This window comes from Zophobas morio, unplaced genomic scaffold (assembly GCF_036711695.1).
Source record: "Zophobas morio isolate AGI-343-1 ecotype UQ-CSIRO unplaced genomic scaffold, CSIRO_AGI_Zmor_V1 ptg000005l, whole genome shotgun sequence".
Taxonomy (NCBI): Eukaryota; Metazoa; Arthropoda; class Insecta; order Coleoptera; family Tenebrionidae; genus Zophobas; species Zophobas morio.
The window spans coordinates 12,101,787-12,124,516 of record NW_026972110.1 but is presented as its reverse complement, the minus strand read 5'-3'; the positions used below and the strand labels follow the sequence as shown (position 1 = coordinate 12,124,516).

Sequence of the window (22,730 nt, the reverse complement as noted above, 5' to 3'; positions counted from 1 at the left end):
AAGACGTTGTTGAAGATTTAAGGATGAGAATGGAACAAAGTCCGAATAAAGCTTTGTCAAAAATCTTTACTGTCCGGAGTACCATACAGCCCATGTCAGAAAATCGTAAAAGAGAAGTTACATATGCATCCATACAAGATTTTGTTGGTTCAGGAGCTGCAACCAGCTGATTTTCCTTGCCGCGTTGGGTAGTGTAGTTGGTTTCAAGCTGATATGGACGATAACGGGATTCTCGATTTGTCGTTCTTTTCTGATGAAGCCTGGTTTCATCTGTTAGGCTATTATGTCAACTGACAGAACTTCAGAATTTGGTGTATAGAAAATACTCACGCTTTTGAAGAAACACCATCACACGCAATGAAGGTTGGTGTGTGGTTAGCAGACGACGATTCATAGGCCTGATACTTTTTCAAGTAAATGAATGTGATCAATAAACAAAATTAGATGTAGAAAGTGTATGTAGGTACTGCAATAAAGTTTTTTATTTTCAGTAACTTTCATTTTTCTTTCGGTGTTAGTTGCATTCTCTTAATTTAAAACTTACTTCAACTTACTGTTTAGTAATAATTGTAATTTTACTATTAGGAAAGTTAAAAATCTTTATTAAACATTCTGTTGTTTCAAGAGATCTCATAATCAGCTACAGAACTCTTAACACTATGCTCCTGAAATTTTATTGGTTTTTTCATCTTTTTTCTTATAGAAATTTTGAAAAATCTTGATATTAGGATGGCCATGTGGGCGTGTTTTGGGTAGAACCTCTTTGACATTCCTGTTATGCAGATCTGGCATGTTTCAGATATCTAGAAACTGCAAAGCTGAAGGTAATGTTTGGACATAGCAGTTTTCACCTATTGTAGGGATGAAGATCAAGGATTTCAGTTGTGTTTTTTCAAGAGAAAAGCACCGGTCACAAACCATGTCTGCACCAATATTTTGACGATTCCTTTCAATTTACAAACAGAACTTTCGCGGGATCACAACTTTGGCAAAATTATTTACTGCAAAAACTCATTATGTACTCATAGTGTTCGTTAACTGTGATAAGACTTGCTCTGCCATTGTCCATTACGTGATTTTTCACAATTTTTACCTTCAGGGTACCTATAAAAATGTAATTTTTTAAATAATTACCGTGTTCATTGGTTTCGACAAACTTAACCTCACTTTTTGGATTTCATTATTTGAAAAATTATTGCTTCTTTGCAAAACAGACCAGATGATTTATTCTGTTCAACTCCAATCGACTTTCCAAGGTGTAATTCATGACAAAGCCCTTAAACGTTTTTCTGACAATTTACAATTTTTGAAACTGAAATGTATTGCAGTGGCGTTCACAAATGCCCGATAACACTGCAACCCTTAATGCTCTGGCCTGGCGTCTTTTCGTGTCTATTTAAAATGAATTTAAACCGCGAACCGGGCATTTCAATTTTTGACACATCTGACAGATTTGTTTGGACGTTCGTGACATTTCAAAACAGTTCAAATCATTTTGGTGATTAGCGGCACGAGAAAAATTTCATTTGTTTTTCATAGGTGAGTTGACTACAATATTTTATAATGACCCTGTATTTATTATATGATCTAAGTGAAGAGCCCGAGGTCTGAAACCTTTAGGATTTGAGAGCAAACATTTTTCGAGGTCATATATTAAAAGTATGTTTTTTGTGTATTTTGTAACACTATCGCTTGGTGGTTTGGTGAATATTTAATACTTCTAGTTTTCATTATAAAACACTGTTTTGAGTAAAAGTTCTGATCTATATTTCTTTTTGAGCTGTCCTGGGACACAGAACATGAAAAACTAGTTTATATAAATTTTAAGAATAGACCAACAATCTGATGAAGGCATCTCAAAATTTTGCAAAGTAAACTCTTATGCTATGGTGAGGGTGACCAAATTTGACTTACAATTTCGCCCTGAAAAAAAAACAACGGCGCGAAATCGCATTTGAATAATTTGAATTTAAAAAAGAAAATCGTTAATGAGTGAAAGCACGTGGTAAAGTAGCTAGGTTAAGTTTAGTTGATTTGCCGTTTTTACTAATCGGAAATATGTGAATTTTCGACCGACGCTAACATGTGGTGTAAATTTGATTAATTGTTTCTAAATTCACAGTTCATGTTAGGATTTTAATCGTTACCGGTTCTAACACAATTTAACAGTCATGAGATTGTTCAGATAAAGCATTTGCTAGGAGATTTCATGAAATTCACTTAGTCAGTACTCATCCTTTGTTTAGCAAGTTATAAATAAGGTTTCTGGATGCTTATACTTAAGTGTTACATAATAACACTTCTTAATTCTTCACACAAGATGGGTAATAGTTCATTTGCGGCAGTTAAATTAACCTAACGTTATCCCAGTCTGAGAAAAGGGACCATGGATGTTGTGGTAGAATTCATAATATCGTGAACTGAGGGACGAGGGGATTATTTTTTTCCCTTTTAGCAGTGATCATCTGGACATCAACGAGACATATTTCTCGCGACGAGGGATCCATTTTGTGTTTATTTATCACGTGTTTGTTTGGGATAAGCTGAGGACAGTCCACGATATATATAAACTCTCAAAGCTAATTTTTTTAAGTAACCAGTCACTGGGATTGAGGTATAATTTCACATCATGTAAATTCTTTGTTTGAATTGTTGATGAGGTGTGGCAATATTAATTAACCTTATGTAAGTAATTTTGTTAGCTTTGCAATTTTTCTCTATCTCACAACTTTAGCCTCAGTATTTTTCTTTGCTGTATCATTTAAATTGAACGTAAATTTTTATGCTTTGCAGTTCCTAACCTCAAGTAATTTTTTTGTCTGCGCAAGTTTTACTTTACAACAGAACTTTTTCTTGTTTTTTGTTGATTAATGTTTCCATCATATAAATTATCTGATGTCCAATCAGATAAGAATTCCTTGCTGTGTAAAATTTCACGAGAGTGTATGGCGAATTTAAATGTGGTTATTGCTTTTTTTGAAACTTTAACACTTGTTCGGTTGTAGTTTAATATCAGAGTTATAGAAATTGAACATTTAAATGGAGTTGAGGTAAATAACACAGAAACACGTGGCGGAAGCGGAGTGCGCGGTCCCTTGTCGAGCTGGCGGTCGCGCCATCTGCACAAAAGACGCAAATCTTGAATAGAAGTTAGGAGAGCCGTCGGGATGCCGTGACGCTCGCGGATTATATATAGCCGGGATTTCCAACCACGAGTTTGCGACCATAACGGCCTGTTAGCGAGGCACGTTTCTTCGTGAGATAGAGGGGTGCTGGGCGGCATGCTTGCGGTAGAGTAGAATCACCGTCGTGGTGGAAGAACAGCCACAACCGGGAGCCCCAAACTCCGCTCCTGCTACAACGCCATCTATGGGTAATTGTGCTGTGCTCTAGAATAAAATTGATATAGTTCGATCGCCATACTCTTATAGGCGCTGTGGTGGCGCTGCATAGGAATTTTTATTAAAATTTTGTTCTGTTGTTGACTGCCATAATTTTAAATTTGTCGCCACACGTCCGTAATAACTTGTGTATTTGCATCCAGTTACTTTGTTTCAGATTTTTCTTTGTCTTTATTAAATTTGTAATATTCAAATATTTGCATTGATTCAGAACGTTTGATCTGGCTTCATTCAAAGTTAGGCAAGTTTTTTTTTTTGTAGCTGAGAACTAAGGTCTTCAACCTGCACAATGTCATTGTCAGTGGAGGAATAAATGGTTTTGTGTCCTCCATATATTTTGTGTTTTATTTAACGGTACTTTTCCCCTTGTGGTCTACCACTTGCATCTGAACGCATTCCGCATTTTTTGAATTTTTTAATTTTTCGCGGGCTTTAAATTTTTTTCACATGTCATTTTAAGGTGGTGGGATGTTTGGGTTATCACAATGTAGTTTGTGAATCCACCTTTATATTTTACCTTGGTTACCCAGCTTTTAAAAAATCGTAATTACCCAACATTTTGCACTTCAAAGTAGTGAAATGTCCCGATTTGAAAAATTAAATTTCGCACCGAAAAAACGTCAGGAAATCGCATTTGAAAAATAAGAAAATCATTCCACATCGTAGGCACTCAGCCATGTATAGGTAGAGCGTTAGGGTATTTGACGGAACGCCAGCCTTTAGGGTGGTAGTTTGACATTTTGGAATGTTTTTAAAAAGATTTCTTGGCCCCACTTCTTGCTTTGGAGTCCTGAGTATAAACGCTTGTTAAAATTAGTAGGTATGTAGAATTCTCTTCGTATGATTTCACAATGGGCACAGATGGATCGCCGTCGACGCCACTGTCTCCTTCAACGAGTGTAATTAGTGACCCTTTAATTTGCGATTTTCTAATCTTAAACGTGTAAAATTTGTAAAATGTTTTCAACAGCTTGAGTTTGAACATTTATTCCCGAATTATTATTTTGATTTTGACCGCATATAACGACGACGATATAATTTGTGAACATTATGTAAATTCTTGGTTATTTAAAATTATTTATAGAGTGTAGAGTACCTAATTAAATACTACTTCCTTTCTTCCTGATAATTCTAGTATTTATCCAGATATCGTTTTAACTTCGAGAAATATAAAATTTGAATTTAATTTACTTAAACGGAAGCACAAGATCACGTTTTTAGTTAAAGCTGACGGTTTTTTTTTCATGTCATAACAGATGTTAAATTGGAAAATTCATGGGGAAATGCGCAGTTCGGTAATAGCGAAGACGGGATAGAAGGTATAATATGCGGCAGGTTTTTTGGACATAGGCAATACCTGTCAATAGAGTAAAATCACCGAGAAATGGTTCTCGTCCAAAATTAGCAAACGTCCTCTGTAGCACATTTGCTAATTTCTGAACTTCCATAATTTAAATTTGCTGCCTCACCATACTGTTTCAGTGGCGTATCGCAGGCGCTTGAAATAAGGACACCATCGGAGTTAAAAGATCAATTTAAATTCAGTTACAACTTTGGAAAATATTAATTTTTAATGAACGCTGTTTCAGAACTATCTAAAGAAGTTGAATAATTGGAAAGAAATTTTGTCATCTGTGTAAATTTATTGTGTGTTGCTTCGAAAATAAGACTACTCTACCATCCAGTTAAAGGCTGTTTATGTTCTCTTTGTGCTTGTTTAATAAATGTGTTATATGTAAACATTTGTGTTAACTTTTAATTTTTGAAAGCGGGAGAGGTTTTTTTGCAGCTGGGAAATAAGTTCCGTCCAACTTATTTCAACAGCTTTTACCTCTCCAGTGTACATAGACAAATAAACAATGTTTCTTATACATATATTTTGCATTTTGATTTTCCATCCTTAGGGTTCACCACTTTGGATTTGAACGCATTCCACCAAACAAAAAAAAAACACAACTAGAGTTCCATTTTGTTGTCGAACACAATTCAAGGGCAAATTTTGAATTTTTCGCGGGTTTGAAAATTTTGTGCACCTTTATTTTGACGGGAATTTTAGGTTGCCACAGTAGAAACTGCAAAACAATGCTCTGAAATCTTGCAAACCTTATAAGATTATCGTAACCAAGGTAAATCGTTAAAAAAAATGTATCTATTGCCCCCGAAAAACTTGATAAAAATTTTTACTTTCCGAGCGTAGGCCAAGGAAGTATAGTAATCGAGTCCATCGAACGAATAACCACTTTTATATTTTCTCGACGTTTCATGACCCCTAGAGTACGAAAAAAGTAGTCTCCCGTTTCCGTATGTCTGTCTGTCTAATCCTAATCAAAATGTTGCTAATCATCCCCACCAATAATTTGATGACGTCATTTCAAAGAATTCTATGCTTATGTACGAATCCGCTTTGAATTTTTGCCTAACCGTCCAAATTTTTGCAAAAAAATATGCACGCTATAATAACAGTTTACCATTAGCATAGGACATCCCGGCAGTGGTCTAGTGGTCAGGAATGCGGTTTTTTTTCTTTTTATATTTATGATTTATTTATTTATATTATTTATTGATGATTGATTAATTATCCCACTTTCTCGAAAAAGATGAGTATACGCCCCTCTTTATTTAAAAATATAAAACCTTCTCGGGGGTGCCAAATGCCTTTTTTTAGAATGTGAAACCTTCTCAGTGGTCCCAACTGTCTTTTTTAAACATGCAAAACCTTCTCGGGGGCATCGAATGTCTTTTTTAAGAATGTCAAACCTTCTCGGGGGTCCCAACAGTCATTTTTAAAACGTAAAACCTTCTCGGGGGTCCCAACTGGTTTTTTTAATGTAAAACCTTCTCAGGGTTCCCAACTGTTCTTTTTTAAAGAAGGCAAAAATCTTCTCGGGGCTCCCAAGTGTCTTTTTTTAAGAAGATGAAACTGCATTGTTTCTACTCCATAGAGGTTATCACGAAAAAGTAAAATTCTACTTGATTTTTATTTTTAGCAATGAAAGTAAAATTCCGCAAAATTAAATTTTCCTCCTATAATTTTTCAGAGAAACAGTATTTGTTGGACTGTACTTCAGAAGCGAGGGAAGTTCTGTTAAAATAACTTTCGATCATTTTTGTGTCCCCAAATGAGCCAATATTTGACATCTTTCGTTCTCTCTTGTGTCAAGCGTGTTATTTTTAATTTTTTCAAATTTATACGTATTTTGAAATGACACAAGTTATTGCGGACGAAAAAGCCTGAGTAGAACAAGGTAAATTTACAACACATTTATTAGAAAAGTCATTTTGACAAATGTTTAATTTTTTGCTTTCTTGACTTTGTAAAATATGGAAAAATATGTGCCACGTTTCCGTCTGTCCGCCGTTATAATTCCTCTGCACGAGTCGCTTACATAAAATAACGACGAAAGACTTTTTATTATTAAAAGTTAACTAAACTGTCACTGTCAATTTTAACAATAACTCTAGAATTTTCCACATACGTGACAAATATCGAATTTTCAAGTATTTACTATTAGAAAAATTGCGTTAGTCAACCAACCTGCCACTTTCCGACTTTGGTTAAAAATTAAAAATCCCGCGCTTGATATTGCATGGTTCGGCACCCTTGCAACTGCGTGTACAGTTGATTTTCATGCCACGAAGTTGGCAGTGAAATCAGTGAATACTGAGTAGGTAGAAAAAAGAAACTTTCATTTCAAGGAATTTGAGCTAGCGATCGAATTCCTATACAAAAATGTCTACGAATTCAATAGAAAGCGAGGTAATGTGTTTCTGTTAATACTATCAAAAGAATTAACCGATCTTTACGCTACAATTAACAGTATAATTGCAAATATGTCGCAAATCCCGGCAAATTCTGCCATATTGCATATTCACATGACTTATAGTAATCTCTTGCTTCGTTGGTATTTCTTTGTAGAATGAGAAAAACGACCTAAAGACTGAAAACGATGTAGATATCGCGATGGACTTCTCGATAAAACACCCGCTTCAAAACTGTTGGACACTTTGGTATTACGAAAATGACAGAAGCCAGACTTGGGAGAAGAACCAGAAAGAAATCGCGTCTTTCCAAACGGTTGAGGACTTCTGGAGGTAGCTTACGATGTTTTCGCGTTTAAGAGTTATTCTGATACCTTGTTTTAGTCTGTATAATCACATAAAACCAGCAAGTGAGCTCCGACAAGGTAATGATTATTCATTATTTAAAAGAGGAATTCGACCCATGTGGGAAGATGAAGCCAATAAGCGTGGAGGTCGCTGGCTTATCAATTTAGAGAAGAAACAAAGAAGTAACGAACTTGATCGGTACTGGTTAGATATTGTAAGTTTCTTCAGTCTTTAGATGTCAGTTCTTTGAATCGTTATTTTCGCAGATACTATGTTTGATTGGTGAAGCTTTTGAACATTCAGATGAAATATGTGGAGCAGTAGTCAATATTAGAGGAAAGGGTGACAAAATAGGTAATGCTGATTAATTTAGATGTAATTTGCATTCTAAATATAAATTGCTTCAGGTGTTTGGACTTCTGACGCGAACAAAACTGGTGCCGTTTTAGAAATTGGAAAGAAATTGAAAGAACGGTTGCATATACCACAGAGAACAGTTTTAGGGTATCAAGTCCATAAGGATACCCAGGACAAGTCGGGTTCTGTTACTAAGAATTCTTACACAGTTTAACTGTTAAAGTTAGAATAACTGTTAAATATGTTTTGATTTCAAATTTTCTGATACATTTTGTATTAGTACTTTAGTTCACTTGGTTTCATTGAATATATTTATTTAATTTTTTATTTTACATTACGCTTGTATTCTAATTTCTCATTTTCTATGAAATATTAAATAGCTGTAACTTTGTTGTGTTTGTATATAATATATTATCAAAAATTTCATACACCAATACTGAATCACGTTAACATCCCTTGCTCTATATAATTTATTATGAATCTAACTATGTACACAATGACATGGTTTATAAATTAATTATACATCTCATCATATTTAGCACAATGCTTATCACATTTATTTTTTAGGGATAGTGTGTGTCAAAAATTGTTTGTACTCTTTGCATAAGATCATTTCGTCTTGCTTTTGTAAGTGCATCCAACAGAGAACTCCGCCACAACCGTGGATCACAACGTTCTTGATGGTATCTGAGTATTTCGTAAACCCTATTATGACAATTTCTTTGTGCATAATAGAGCTCATCAATGTACCCTTCTGGTACATGTAAAGCACGAGCAAAATCGGTCCACTTTTTTCCGATATCAGAAGCTATGACTTGATATACCCTTTCACGAAGATCTGGTGGTAATCGAGGCAGAACTAAAATTACAAAAACAATTACTAATTAGACACAACATATTTTATAAAACTAACCTAAATTTGGTGAAGGTTGTGTAACGTATATAATATTGCCATTAACGTTTTGATTATTATTCACAGTGTTTGCAGCTGTAAACGTTTCAAAAGGTATTCCATCGAAGCATTCTGCTAGTCCAATCAAAGCACCTATTTTCTCCGGATTTATGTGATCTCGCTTTTGTAATATTTTTAATAGATCCTTTATCGATTTAATAGCGTGCAAGCGTCTTTTGGAGTTAATTATATCCACATAAACGTCTTTTATCTCCGCAACTTTGTCGTCTGCACACTTGAGCGAAGACAGAAAGTTGTAAATTCTTTCATATTGCTGATGGTCCGACATGGTTTATTCATAACTCATCCAACTAAATATTATTAAATTTTACCCTTCGACAAAGTTTTTTGCGAATTTATTTTCTGATCACCTCGTAAACATTACTGACATTACTAACGTCAACGTCACTTCGATTTTCATCAATTTGACAGATTGTGTCATGTGTCATCTCGCATGGCAGGGGGCCAATGGTAAAAAATTAAAAATCTACTATGCCATCCGCTGCAGTCGTCAAACTTCGACGCTGTCCCCACAGATGTCAAAACGTGCATATGTACAGGATGTTTCACTACAAATGAACCAAAACTATCGATTTTTTTTAATAGTCGGTATAATCCAAAGTTAGTCTACATTCATCAAGAAGATCAACAGGAAAACACATGGATGTGTAAATATCCCTATCAGAAGCATATTAAACCAATTATTTTAAGCCAAAATAACGAGTCAAAAATACCGGTAGCATGGTAAAAAGCCCTAAACTTTTGGTCATTTAAAATTATAGCATATACAACTCATTGGGCGAATATGTATTCAACGCATTTTTCGTTGTTTTTCAATAGGCTGAATGATGGGGAGTTTAAATTTTTGCATCCATTTTCATTTCAACAAATTTATTCCGAATTTTCACCCGTTCTTCCGAAAATTTTAAAACAAATGTTAAAGTTTGTCGTAGAGACGATAAACCAATAAATTAAATTTATTATTCAATTTGTTAAAAAAATTAATAACACCATAGCAAAATATCGCTAAATAAATCTCTCTTGAAATGTATCGTAGTCTTCTTTTCCTGATAAGAAACTAAAAACATGTTTAACTATCGTGTTGTTCAAAGAAAAACTATACAAAAAAAGTCCCGATCTCAGTTATTATGAATTTTTCATTCGTTGTTAGACCGAAGGGGTGAAGCGTAGTTACAAAGTCCATATTTACACACAAAAATTTACTATTTTGGACAGGTTTTAAGTTTCTTGTTGTAAAAAGAAGGCTACGTATGTCAAAAAAGAAGCGAAATATAAGCCCCGCCCACCTACCCTATCTCTATTGTGGTGATTTTTTTTATTCGTAGTGTGTCAGGAGATGGAGTTTAACTGCAATTTTTTTGTACAAAAAAATGCTATATAAAACATGTTCTTAAGTAATCGTGTTTTTTAAAGAAACTATATGTTTTGGGTAAAAAACAAAGCCAAAGATACCAATACCCGCCCCAGTCTCAATTGCGATGAATTTTTCATTCGTTATCACTTATCAGGTCGAGGGGCGGAGTGTAATTGCAAAAATCTGTATTTCCCCATAGAAATTTATCAATTTCAATATGTTTTAAGTTTCTTGCTGTGAAAAGAAAACTGCGTATATTAAGAAAAAATGGGCAAAATATAAGCCCCGCCCACCCGCCCTATATCAATCGGAGGGCGGAGCTTAATTGCAAAATCCTTATTTTTCTACATCAAATTACCATCTCAAGTAGATTTTAAGTAATCTTATTGCTCACAGAAAACTACAGACATTTATTTAAGTATTGAGTAAAAAAGAAAACCATACATTAGACCTTTATACCCGCCCAGATCTCAATTGTGGTGAATTTTTCATTCATTATCAGACCTAGGGGCGGAGTGTAATAGCAAAATCCATAGTTTTCTACAAAATTTTACCGTTTTAAAAATATATTTCACATGGTAATTTCTTGTGGATAAATGAGGATTTTGCAGCTAAGCTCCGCCCCTTGACTTACGACGAATAAAAAAAAATATCACGTTTGAAATAGGACGGGTGGGCGGGGCTTACATTTTGTCTTTTTTTCTTGATATACGTAGTCTTCCTTTACTTACAAGAAACTAAAAACATGTTTAACAATCGCGTTGTTCGAAGAAAACTATATTTAAAAAAAGTCCCGATTTCAATTGTGATGAATTTTTCATTCGTTGTTAGACCGAGGGGTGAAGTATACTTACAAAATCCATATTTCCCCACAAAAATTCACTATTTATTACAGGTTTTAAGTTTCTTGTTGTGAAAAGATAGCTACGTTATGTAAAAAACGAAGCAAAATATAAAATATTTTTAAATTCAGATAACAATGTACAATTGTTAAAAAATAGATTTTGATCGTGAGTTTAAACTTATTATTGATATTTTTTCACACTATTTAAGTACAGGCTTATGTAGATGATACTTAAGTCTACACTTTAATTCAGGAGATGTTAAAAATCCACGTAACACAATGTGGTATCCTGAACTTGAAATTTAAATTTTGCGTTGAGAAACTGATGCATTTGAAAAAAATTGGTCAAAGGCTACTTCGACAGAACTTCTCACGCTCTTGAAGTACAGTCCAATAAATTCGGTTTTTTGGAAAAATTATAAAAAGTTTTTGTTCTTTGATAACCTTTATACTTATATTAAAAACCAGTGGTGTAAATGACACCTTGAACCACCTGCTATACTTAAAGCAAATAACCATCAGAAAAGAGTGTATTATTATCAGTGTACATGCCTAACCTCGATTGTTTATGTTTATACATCGAAAGAATGTCACGTAGAAATTTGTTTAATTTGGATGAATTGTTTCCTCAAAACAGAGGACTAAAATTATTAATTAAGCCACAATGGAACAAAATGTTTTGAATATGATTATTATTGTTATTCTTATTTGATCATAACCAATTTACATGACGTGGGTGTTCTCACATTTTCTAGAAATGGTTCTTAATTTGATAACAAAAAACAAAAATTGGTCTAATAAGGCTATAAGTATAATTCGACAAATCCAATTATAAAATTTGATTTTATGATTTTCGTTTTGTGATAACTGCTGTAAAGTAAACACCAGTGGAATAAATAACACCCCCGCAGCCTCTGCGCCGTACGGACCATGTAGAATATATTTAAAGCACATAACTAACGTGATAAAATGTCCTTCAGCACTAGGTAATAGCAATCTGAAGCCCCTGAAATAGAATAAAATAAATCGATTTTTTTCGAAAAATTATAAATTGATTTTGCGATTTTTATTTTTTTATGAGAACCCTTTTGCAAAGACACGTATATCACTTTCGATAGGTGCAGAGTAATAATAATGATAACAGTATTGTATTCCCAAATTTTCGGGAAAACGGAGTAAGCCGTTCCCGATATAATCAATAAAATAAATTGACTCATTCATTATTTTTTATCAGTCACTCTGTATAAGAATCATATTTTCCACATTTTGAGATGACGTCATCAATTTTTTGGGAGGAGATAAACGAATAAATTCAAAGTTTAATTGCAAAATATTGTTATTCACTTATTCAGTTGTGAATTTTTTCCAAAAATTCTGAATGTCTAGGGTGAAACTTTGACAGGGATTCACACATCACAAGTGTAGGAGTATCTTATTTTATGAAATAAAAAAAAAACTTTTTATTACAAATTTTGGAGATGACGTCATCCCATTGATGGTGAGGATGATTATCCAAATTTTGGGTAGCATTTAACCACCTACACGATATTTCTAATATACATACAAAATTTGACAACAATCGGTCCAGCAGTTTCGGAAATTACGTATCTAAAAATGGATACAGACAGACAGACAGACAGACAAACAGACAGACGGAAATGGAAGACAAGTTTTTTCGTCGAGAAAACATAAAAGTGGCATTTCGTCCGACGCACTCGATTACTATACTTCCTTAGCTTACGTTCGGGAAGTAAAAATTAAAAATACCAAAAATTCGTTTCCATGACATAAGCAATCGCACGCGTGTGTTCTCGCAGGTTTAGGGTATTTGGCGAAATGCCAGAATGCCACCCTTCAAGTTGAAACATGTGTGTTAACTTTTAGTGTGTAAAATTTAGTTTGTGATTCCATAAAAAGGTCAATTGTTTAAACAAAATAAATCACCTTCGATGCCACAGTTTCCTTTCAACTATGTAATTCCTTATTAATGATTTTCTGATCTGAAATGTGTGAAACTTTGACTAATTTAATAAATTAACAACAAGAAAATATTTCTTCCTCTTCCATGTTACGCATTTCGCATTATATGTAAATTGTGGCCTTTATTATCAGATATGCGCGACAACTACTTGTATAATTTTTCGATTAATTGACTTTTAAATGATGTCTATAACTCTATACATGCTCATAACTTTAAGTGCAAAATTATGCTTTATTATAGAATCTGCAAAATATTTATAATAATTTAATTTCTGTCAAGCCAGACAGATAACTATTAGGACAGTATTTCGGAAAAACAAAGATCTAGTTTGAAAATATTTTGAAACAACTTTTTTTTATTTTTATATTAATACAAATTTTAATTTTATTATAAAGCACAATTTTCAAAATTTATTAATATTAAACAATCAAAACTGTGTATAATGTCCACAACAAAGACAAACTAAGAAAGACTAAAAGAATTTAACAACAAAATTAACATCCACGATATGCACTAATAAAACTGATGACAAACTTAAACTTTACTCTATCGTCGCCTGATACCTATATATCACTGATCCAGACATCACCTGAGATGTAACACTGCTCTGATCTAGTCTGCTTGGTTCTAATCTGTTCCGATAAACAAACTCAAAGCCAATATAACGCATTTCTAATACAACTGATTTTTGAATTTTGACAATTATTATTGATGGTTGTGCAAATTGTCTACGTTCTGGAAACCTCTTTTTCTATTCTTTTTTAATAAAAAGGCTCAGATTTGAGATAATCTCTTCATCTCTGGTGTTTAATTAAGTTTTCTGAAAAACCAGCAAGTCATTTTGTTTGTAGATAAAAAAAACTGGAGGTTAATGTGGTCAAACAAGCATTTGTGTGAAAGTTAAAAAAAATATGTTTCGTAGAACGCTGACTTGCGGACATTTACGACTTATTTGCACTAAATGCAAGCTTAAAAAATTGAACCACAAATGTCCACAGACGCCTCACTACACTTGCACTACACTATGTAAATTTTTACCTCATTCGTTTCACCTTTCACACTTTGCATGTGATACACTTAACCGAAGACTTTCAATTCATTTATAAGTCTATTCATATTTCAGTTTAACGAACTGGAATTAAACAAACAAACAAGTTTCTAGTACGGTCGATTTAAAGAATGGGCTATAGTTTATTCTAACACAATATTACATTACACAGTTAACTAAAAATGTTATTACTTGATTTTTTTAAATAATTTCTGTACATAAATATACAACTGCTTGTTGATAACATGTAAATTATTAAATGATTAATTGATGAATTGATTAATAATACTAATATATTATTATTTTGCAAATTTTAAGTAGGATATATGCTTGGGAAAATTTTGAGATGACGTCATTACTATTTTTGGTGGGAAGGAACAGACATTTCGGTTAGCATTTACACGAAGTTCTCAAAAGAAACCCAAAATTTCACAACATCTGTTCAGTAGTTTGGAAAATTATCTGTCTAATAAAATCGTCCATATTATGATCACACCAAGTCTGTTTTTTCTATGCTTTACTAGTCAAAAACAGAAAGTGTTCACAAAAATTCATTTTAAATACAATTACCATAAACACCTGTTGCACTTATGAGAAAAAAAAAAGTTTGTTGTGCCGATACATTCTTCATCTTCGTGTTATTTTGTATTTTGACCTCTTTATCTCTTCGAAGCAGTAAAGCAATATTTTGCCTTAAAATTATTCACACGCGATATCATCTGATTAGTCTCAAACTCCAGTCTGTGTCAGCTGATGTAGAAACTTAAAATTTATACTCAAATCTGCATCCCACCGATCGACTGTTTAAAAGATAATAAATAATAGTGTACAGATAACAAACATAAACAAGACCTTTAAACAGGTGGTTACAGATAATAAGAATTCTCGTTACGGGACTGTTGACAAATAATTAATTGGTGTCTCGCGTTTCATATCAGCAGTTATTTTTATATTTATACGGTGGAAGTTTAAAGTATTAATGTTTTGCGTTGAATTTTGTTATTAAATCTTGATGCCAAACCTCTACCTGAATCATAATTCTTAAAAATGAGGTGAATAGTGTGTGGGAAATCGACTTAGCTTAAGTTCCATTTTATTTTCATTATCTTAAAACTTTTTAGCGATTTTTGCTTTTTTTTTTGTTAAAAAACTTCATTCTCTTATCAGAACAGCATTACTTGCACTAGTTACACGAATAATAATTCAAATTAATCGAAACCGTCAATTTATTCGTGGACTTGAATCTTTAACATCCGACTTCTGCTTATTGGACGATGATCACTGTCCGGAATTGTGAATTTTTGTAAGCAGCATATGCATTCATTTTGAAATTGTTGCCAGGTAAATACGACAGGACTCTATAAGGCCTCTTTTTAAATGTATGGGATTTTATCTTCGAACTAAAATTTCACCTAAGCAAGCAAATAATATTCTTGAAGGAGCACAAACTTAAGTTTTTATGCATACCAAAATTAGTCAATCGGGTTGAGGGAGAAATGAATTTTATAAGATTCCTGACTGTTTTTCCGAATTAACTAAATTACATACAGGACACTGTTTTCGCAGGTCGTCGGAAACTATTTTCATGAATAGGAGATTTGTTAACACTGAAAAAACGGTTACGCGTGGTCGCAAAAAGTTACATAGATCAATCCATTGCACAGAGAAAACAAATATTTAAATTAAATTTCAGTTGGTTCTAACTTGATAGTTTTTTTTAAAAGATAACAACAAATTTACTGAATAATAATCATGAATCATACCGTAGTTTTCTAGTGAATTTGTTACGTGACAATAGTGATTACAATGCTAATAACTTTAACAGCCCCCGTATTATACGTTAAGTTGGAACTTTGCATGTTTATGACTCCATATGAAGTCAAAACTAACGATTTGACTTGCACGATTTACTGAAAAACGGAACAGTTTGAGTTTAAAATGCAATTATCAATGGCAAATCTTTAAAAATCCATTCTACGACAATGAATTATTAATTATTTAATTTAGATTTAGAAAACTGTTTAAGGGTTATTTTAAAATATTATAATAACCACAACGTAACTTTTAAAACTAAGCTAGAATTATTGTTAATTTAAAATTTGCCTTTTTCGGTAGGTACGTGAATTCTCGAGACATAAATGTGTTCTCTCCCAGATTTTGAATTTTGAAAAAAATCCAAGAATAAGTCAATTTTTATTTTAATACTGCCTGGTTTTATAAATTATTTTGAAGTTTGTTTTCCACTTGTTTAAAAATCAGTGAAATTCTTTGACGTTTAAAGTTAAAAAACACGATTATTTACTTTACTAAACAAGAACTTGGAATGCTACTGTCTTGTTAAAATAATCTTAACACGAAGTACCTCATTTTAAGTGTTAAGTAATTTGTCGTTTATCAGCAAACAAGATGTAAAATTGTTGTGATGAATGAATTGCAGTAATTAGTTAGCTTTCATTTAATAAGGTGTTTAAAATAGCATCATTGACTTCCTTGTGAGAGTCGAGTTTAAACTCAAATGCTTCCCGCACACTGTGCAAAACTGTCGGAGTTATTTGCTGACACTCTCAATTCTTCTGAAGTTCCTGGTTTGGTTGCCCCTATAAAAAAATCATGTGGCTTTAGATCTGGTAACCCAGCTGGCTATTCTATACGACATTTTCTGCCAATGAACTGCATTTGAAACTGAAAGATATACTTTTGATATTGAAGATAGAATTTATGAAAATCACGTTTTAGCATGTTTTTCTTAGTTCTGGAGAAGTTAGAACACTAAAAAAAATAAAATATAAGAGATTCTCGCCACGAGAAGTTCTACCTATGTAATTAATAAGCAAGTAATAATGAAGTAATAACTATGTAATAGTAATAAGTTAGTAATAGTGTTTTGAGATATACAACAGTGTTACAAGTTGTAGTTAAGTTTTGTAAAATAATATTTTTTATTTTAAACATGAAACATTTTATCGATTTTTAACAAATAAAAAAAAATTATGCAGTTACATAAAACATTAAAAGTAGAATCAAATGGAGGATCATCCGATCCCCCTCACCTTACAAAATTTTTGGGTGGGGGTACCTGGGGCCAAGGAAACCAGTGGAAAGTTCAATTCACACATCGGAATGAATCACTCTAAAAATTAGAATTAGGTAATTTGTTTTTGGATTTTTCTTAAAACACAACAACAGTTGAGTAATTTAGGGTGGATCCATTCCATTGAAATGCCTCATATAATTACAGTTCTAAAATTTTATTTGTTTTTAAGTTTTAAATTCGTAACTGTTTTTTCGCCTGTTCATAAGAACTATTTTTTTATCTCGATCAATTCTTAACATAATGAATAACTAATTCTCAAAACATCAGTTCTATTAAAAGATTAGAGATCCCATTGTGCAAGTTAAATTAAATATCAGGTAACGATAAATGTGGTGTGTTAGCTTATAAAAAAATTTTCAGATTAGGGTCGGCTGTCTAAATATTTTTTCATTTCGTTGATTAAATCGGTAAACCTTCAAATATCAATGTCAATAAATCCTGCAGAGCATTCTGAATTTTGAAAATAAACTTTTTCGATGAAAAGTTTTGATCCCTACATATTCATTAGCTTGCTAATATTAAAATTAGTGTTTTTTTTACGTCAGATTCTAATCGTTGTTAATTCAATATTGCCTTTGACTTTGACACCTTCCAGACTGTTTAGTTTATTGCTTAAAATTACCAGTTCTCCTAGTTCATAAAACTTAAAACAAAAAGTTATCAAAAATGACTGTGGGTGTTAATTCTTCGATTGGTATTAACATTTGATTTTAAAATTAAAAATCAGGACATCGAAACAGAAGAAAAAAATGAAAGGAGCAATTCACCTGTTGGACTTGATTCCTATACTTCCTTAGCTTACGTTCGGGAAGTAAAAATTGATGTCAAAATTAATATTAATACAACATTTTAACAAAAATCACTGTGAGGTTTAATTTTCTTCGGTTGGTATTAATATTTGATTTTAAAAATAAAAATCAAGACATTGAAATAGAAGAAAAAAATTGATGTCAAAATTAATATAATTAACGTAAAATATTTATTACGTATTTCATCTTCTAAAAAAGAAAAAAAAAAGTACAATAACCACACCCGAGTGTTGAACTAATAAATGGTTTTAGTGCAAAAAAAAAAATATATTAGGTATATTGAAGAGAATATCAAATTAAAGTTTATGCAGTCGTGCCATCCACCTGTAATAAAAAAATCTAGTTTAGTGACATTTTGGGCCCCTATTCATTCAGAAGTGGTTATTCCAAATTTCCAAAATGGTTAAAATCAGACGGAGGTCAACGCAATCTTGTCCGTATATTTTGTGTTGATTAAATTTGGATTTAAAAAAGTGGTCACTTCTTGCCTGTCATTTAAAACAACTAACAAAACGTCATTTAGAACTGTCACCTCACCGACATTGTACCTTTTATACTTTGTTTTTTTCCCGTTTATTTTATTGACAAAATCCTTACTCCAAGATCGTTTTTGTTTGAATAGTTATCTAACGTGGTATTTTTCGGAGCATTTAGAGATTATATTTACAATCGCGATTACCGGTAAGTTGTTGAATTTTATCTAATACTGTCATCTAGACGTTTCTAATTAGTGTCAGTTCGCCGGTGCCCCGAACACTTAAACTTTAAACTCAACATTTGATTGTTGAGTCCGCGAAAATCCCGCAAGAATCAAATCAAATCCGTTGCCGGTCGCAATTGGATCTTTACCACACGACTTTGCCAAAAAGAGAGGGAACATCTGTCGGGACAGCGAACGAAAAAAGAGGAGCAGAGAGTCAGCGGGACGCAAGCGCGGACTATGGCGGTGTGGTGAGTTAGGGCGTGCAGCGGTCCGGTCATCCGATATATCCGACAAATTCCTGTGTCGTCTGCAGATTGAAAAGTGCAGCAGTGTGTGGAAGTCGAGAGTGTCCGTCGCCCAGTGCCACGATGAAGGAGTACAACCAGGTTACGCTTCCCAACTACTCGTACATCTTCAACTTCGAGTCCGGCTTCATCCACCAGGAGACCCGCACGTGGATGAAGGACAACTGGACCATGGGCTTCTATTACGTAGGCATCTACATGGTGCTCATCTTCGGCGGGCAGCACCTCATGCAGAACCGGCCCCGGTTCGAGTTGCGGGGCGTCCTCTCGCTGTGGAACACCTTGCTGGCGACGTTCAGCATCATCGGCGCGTGCAGGACCGTACCGGAGTTCCTACACACCCTAACGCATCACGGGCTTTATCACTCCGTCTGCGTGCCCAGCTTCATCGAGCAGGACAAAGTCTCGGGGTTCTGGACGTGGATGTTCGTGCTAAGCAAGCTTCCAGAGTTGGGTGACACCATCTTCATAGTTTTAAGGAAACAGCCGCTGATCTTCCTGCATTGGTATCACCACATAACCGTCCTCCTCTACTCTTGGTTCAGTTATACCGAGTACACGGCAAGTGCCCGATGGTTCATTGTGATGAATTACTGTGTCCATTCTGTGATGTACACTTACTATGCCCTGAGGGCCATGGGGTATAGCCCACCGCGCCAGATCGCTATGGTGATTACTTCCTTGCAACTCCTGCAAATGGTCGTTGGATGCGCTGTGAATATATGGGCACACCAGCTTTTGCAAAGCCAAGCCGAATGCCACATAACCCCATTTAATATTAAACTGTCAATTGCCATGTATTTGAGTTACTTTGTGCTATTCGCGAGGTTCTTTTATAAGGCCTATATGTCGGGTGAGAAACGCAGTAAAAGGAGGAGTGCTCCGGTCACTGCAGAGTATCCACTAATGAAATCAAAGGTACACTAGTTCCAAATTGAGCATGGATCATTCCAGCAGTTTTATTTGTTTCTTTTTTTTAATATATATCATTTGTGGTTGTGATACGTTCTTCAATAAAATGAGCTCCTTATGATTGTTCCAACTGTATGTTCGCAAATTTTATGACAAAACGTTAAAATTGTAACTATTTTTATAGGCATTTAAAATTGTGCATTTAATAGGGCATTTTATGTTTTCGTTCGTCGATTGAGATATCACAAAACTTTGTTATTGTTTTGTAAAAATTGTTTTTTCTTTATAAGTTTCGTCAAATTTATTTAAATATTGTAAAATTTGTACTTATTCCAACCCTGTTATCGAGTTAATTTTACACTAGTGTTAAGAAAAGTTCTTAATTCTGTGATAGCATAAAGTGTTGATACTACTTAATGTTTTATAAACAAAGTGTATCGCAAAGCATTGTTTCGTGCTTTACTATGACTTATCTCTATTTCCGCTTTAAAATTGTGAGAGATTACATAATAAACTCAGAGCACAATTGTATTAGGTAGACGTTTTGTGATATCTAAAAATATTTTTTCGTTGGAAGGGGAACACAAGAACTAGTCATTAGTTTTGTCAGGTTGTAATAATAATTTTTATGTATTGATTTACTGTCTTCGTTATTATGGCTACCTTATTTATTTTATATTTCTAGTGATTAAAATGGACAGTATGAATTGATGATAATGCTGTTAAAAATTATCTTGCAACAGTCGTTTCAATAAAATATTTTTTACGTAGCCTGGATTTTATTTTAATTTCGTGATTCTATTTACTTTCTTTTGCGTGCTTGCAATTAACAGTAGACTGATTCCGAAAATAAATGTCTTGACCCATCATTATAAAAATCTATTAAAACTGTAAATGGACAGTTGAAATTATCATTTGTAAAATGTTAAAATCCACAAGCAACAATGTGTAATTGAAACTATCTCTATAATTGATGTAATTTGTAATAATTTTCTATTTTCTACCAGAAGCAATTTTTATTACAAAAATAATTACGTTATTAGATACACTTTTTTTTCTGTAACCAAGGTAAAACGTTGAGATTTGCCTTTTGTAAATTGCTGAAAAGTACTGGCAGTGTTACATTTACATTACAAATTTTAATAATAATTTGAGACTATTACGTGATTCTCTATCAGTTCAACGTGTTTTATACCGTCAGCAAATCTACTTTTTACGATTATAATACTGAAATCACTAGTAAATAACACGCTTTATTAATTTTTATGCGTACTAACACCATTAAGCATGGATTTTTTTTCATATTTATCAATAGAATTTTCCAAATACCTATTTCCGGCACATAATTACTATCAAAAAACTGGTTCCAGTTTGGGTAATGCTGTGCCTGACCAGTTAGAAACACCTAACACTGTGTTAACCGTTTCTTTTCTCTGTGATGCGGTTTCGTGTATGTAGCCTTCTATAACCGTTGAGGATTTCGTTTACTATGTTTTTTCAATCTCCCAATTCCACAAGAGTAGTCGCGGACAATCTTCGAAAAATAAATACAGGGTTTTAGAACTTAAGAAAAGTAATTTAGAAATTTTATGAAATTAATTTTTTCCCACAACCTTATTGACACATTTTCTAATGAAAACTACAGGAATCTTTGACAGTCAGTATATTTGTAAAATTTCAATATACAGGTATGCAAAAAGTTCGAAACGAACAATTATTATCTTCGTTATTTGAAAATCATTTTTTTCCGGGATTTTAACAATTATTTTTAATTTTGTTGTTAAGTTTTTCTGGAATAAAATCCTTATCGTTACTTTTCCTGAATGATTTGTTATTCTGCAGCCAAAAATTGAAAAATACGCAAAGTGCTTCACTGAAAAAAAAATACAATTTTGTTCCGAGTAATTTCTTCTATTCTAACCATATATGCATACAAAATGTGAAAATATAAGTTTTTAAATAACGAATGTAACTGAAAAGTGACCATTGCGAGATTTTCTACGATATTTTCTGTTTCCATAATAATTTTCACCACGAGTGAGGTTCCAAAATACATTTAGTTCATCTGGATTAGTTGAAGAGCTCGGCATACACCCACAGTTACAAATTTAGAATAATCTATTTCAGTATAAAAACTACTTTATTGAAGCATATAAGGCCCCATCACGGTTTTCAATTATTTAGGTCGATAATAATTTTTCAAATTTGATTCAAAAATGAAACGGATTTTAAGTAACTGAAAAAAATCCATATGGTTTTTGGCATAATAATAATATAATTCTATCAATGTAAATGCAGCGTCTACTAGGTCTATGGTTTCATTTGTTGCGACATTTCGAAAAATGTGTCAGTGGAACTATTTTTGAGAAGGAATTGCATTTATGTATCTGCTACATTACACAAATTTCAAATTTTAAATCCGGCCTGTATACTTTTTATTTTTATATGGATTGTAACAATCCTTGAAATTAACTCATTTTCTCTCTTTAATAGCTAAAGGTGTACAAATAAAATGACTTCAACCAGAAATACACAGGTTTGATTAATTTGAAAAATGATTGATCATTATTTTTCACCAACGCAAAAATAGGTAAATGCCTCTGCACCAGCATCTTGTTTTAAAATTTATTGTCTTTTTCTCATTGTAAGTATTCAGTTGTATTAAAGTTCCTTTTAATATTTTATAGCGGTTGTAAATGTACATTTTATTACATTTGTCACTTTGTTTATATTATAATTTACGTTTTATGTTAGAATCTACTATATTACATAAGGTATATTAGATTAAATATTATTTATTATATCATTATTATTTTATTACTGACACTCGCAAATAAGAAGT

The 22,730-nt window shown here is 33.0% G+C and overlaps 3 protein-coding genes across 4 annotated transcripts; 2 read left to right on the top strand and 1 right to left on the bottom strand.

Annotated features, from left to right (window-relative positions):
• Positions 1-7,032: 7,032 nt before the first annotated feature.
• Positions 7,033-8,299, top strand: LOC135122752 (eukaryotic translation initiation factor 4E-1A-like). Its single transcript, XM_064047152.1, has 5 exons — positions 7,033-7,158; positions 7,318-7,493; positions 7,545-7,722; positions 7,775-7,862; positions 7,916-8,299. Exons 1-5 carry the CDS (start codon positions 7,132-7,134, stop codon positions 8,077-8,079), a joined length of 633 nt encoding a protein of 210 aa, XP_063903222.1. The 5' UTR covers positions 7,033-7,131; the 3' UTR covers positions 8,080-8,299.
• Positions 8,300-8,317: 18 nt separating this feature from the next.
• Positions 8,318-9,249, bottom strand: LOC135122753 (uncharacterized). Its single transcript, XM_064047153.1, has 2 exons — positions 8,779-9,249; positions 8,318-8,724 (listed from the first exon to the last, which is right to left on the bottom strand). Exons 1-2 carry the CDS (start codon positions 9,104-9,106, stop codon positions 8,429-8,431), a joined length of 624 nt encoding a protein of 207 aa, XP_063903223.1. The 5' UTR covers positions 9,107-9,249; the 3' UTR covers positions 8,318-8,428.
• A 9,293-nt stretch (positions 9,250-18,542) lies between these two features.
• Baldspot (baldspot) lies at positions 18,543-20,658 on the top strand. Of its 2 annotated transcripts, XM_064047150.1 has the most exons (3): positions 18,543-18,649; positions 18,700-18,919; positions 18,985-20,658. In XM_064047150.1, exon 3 carries the CDS (start codon positions 19,040-19,042, stop codon positions 19,901-19,903), a length of 864 nt encoding a protein of 287 aa, XP_063903220.1. In that variant the 5' UTR covers positions 18,543-18,649; positions 18,700-18,919; positions 18,985-19,039; the 3' UTR covers positions 19,904-20,658. The 2 variants fall into 2 exon arrangements, with proteins under 2 accessions (XP_063903220.1, XP_063903219.1); XM_064047149.1 differs by having other exon boundaries at positions 18,700-20,658.
• The last annotated feature ends 2,072 nt before the right edge of the window (positions 20,659-22,730 follow it).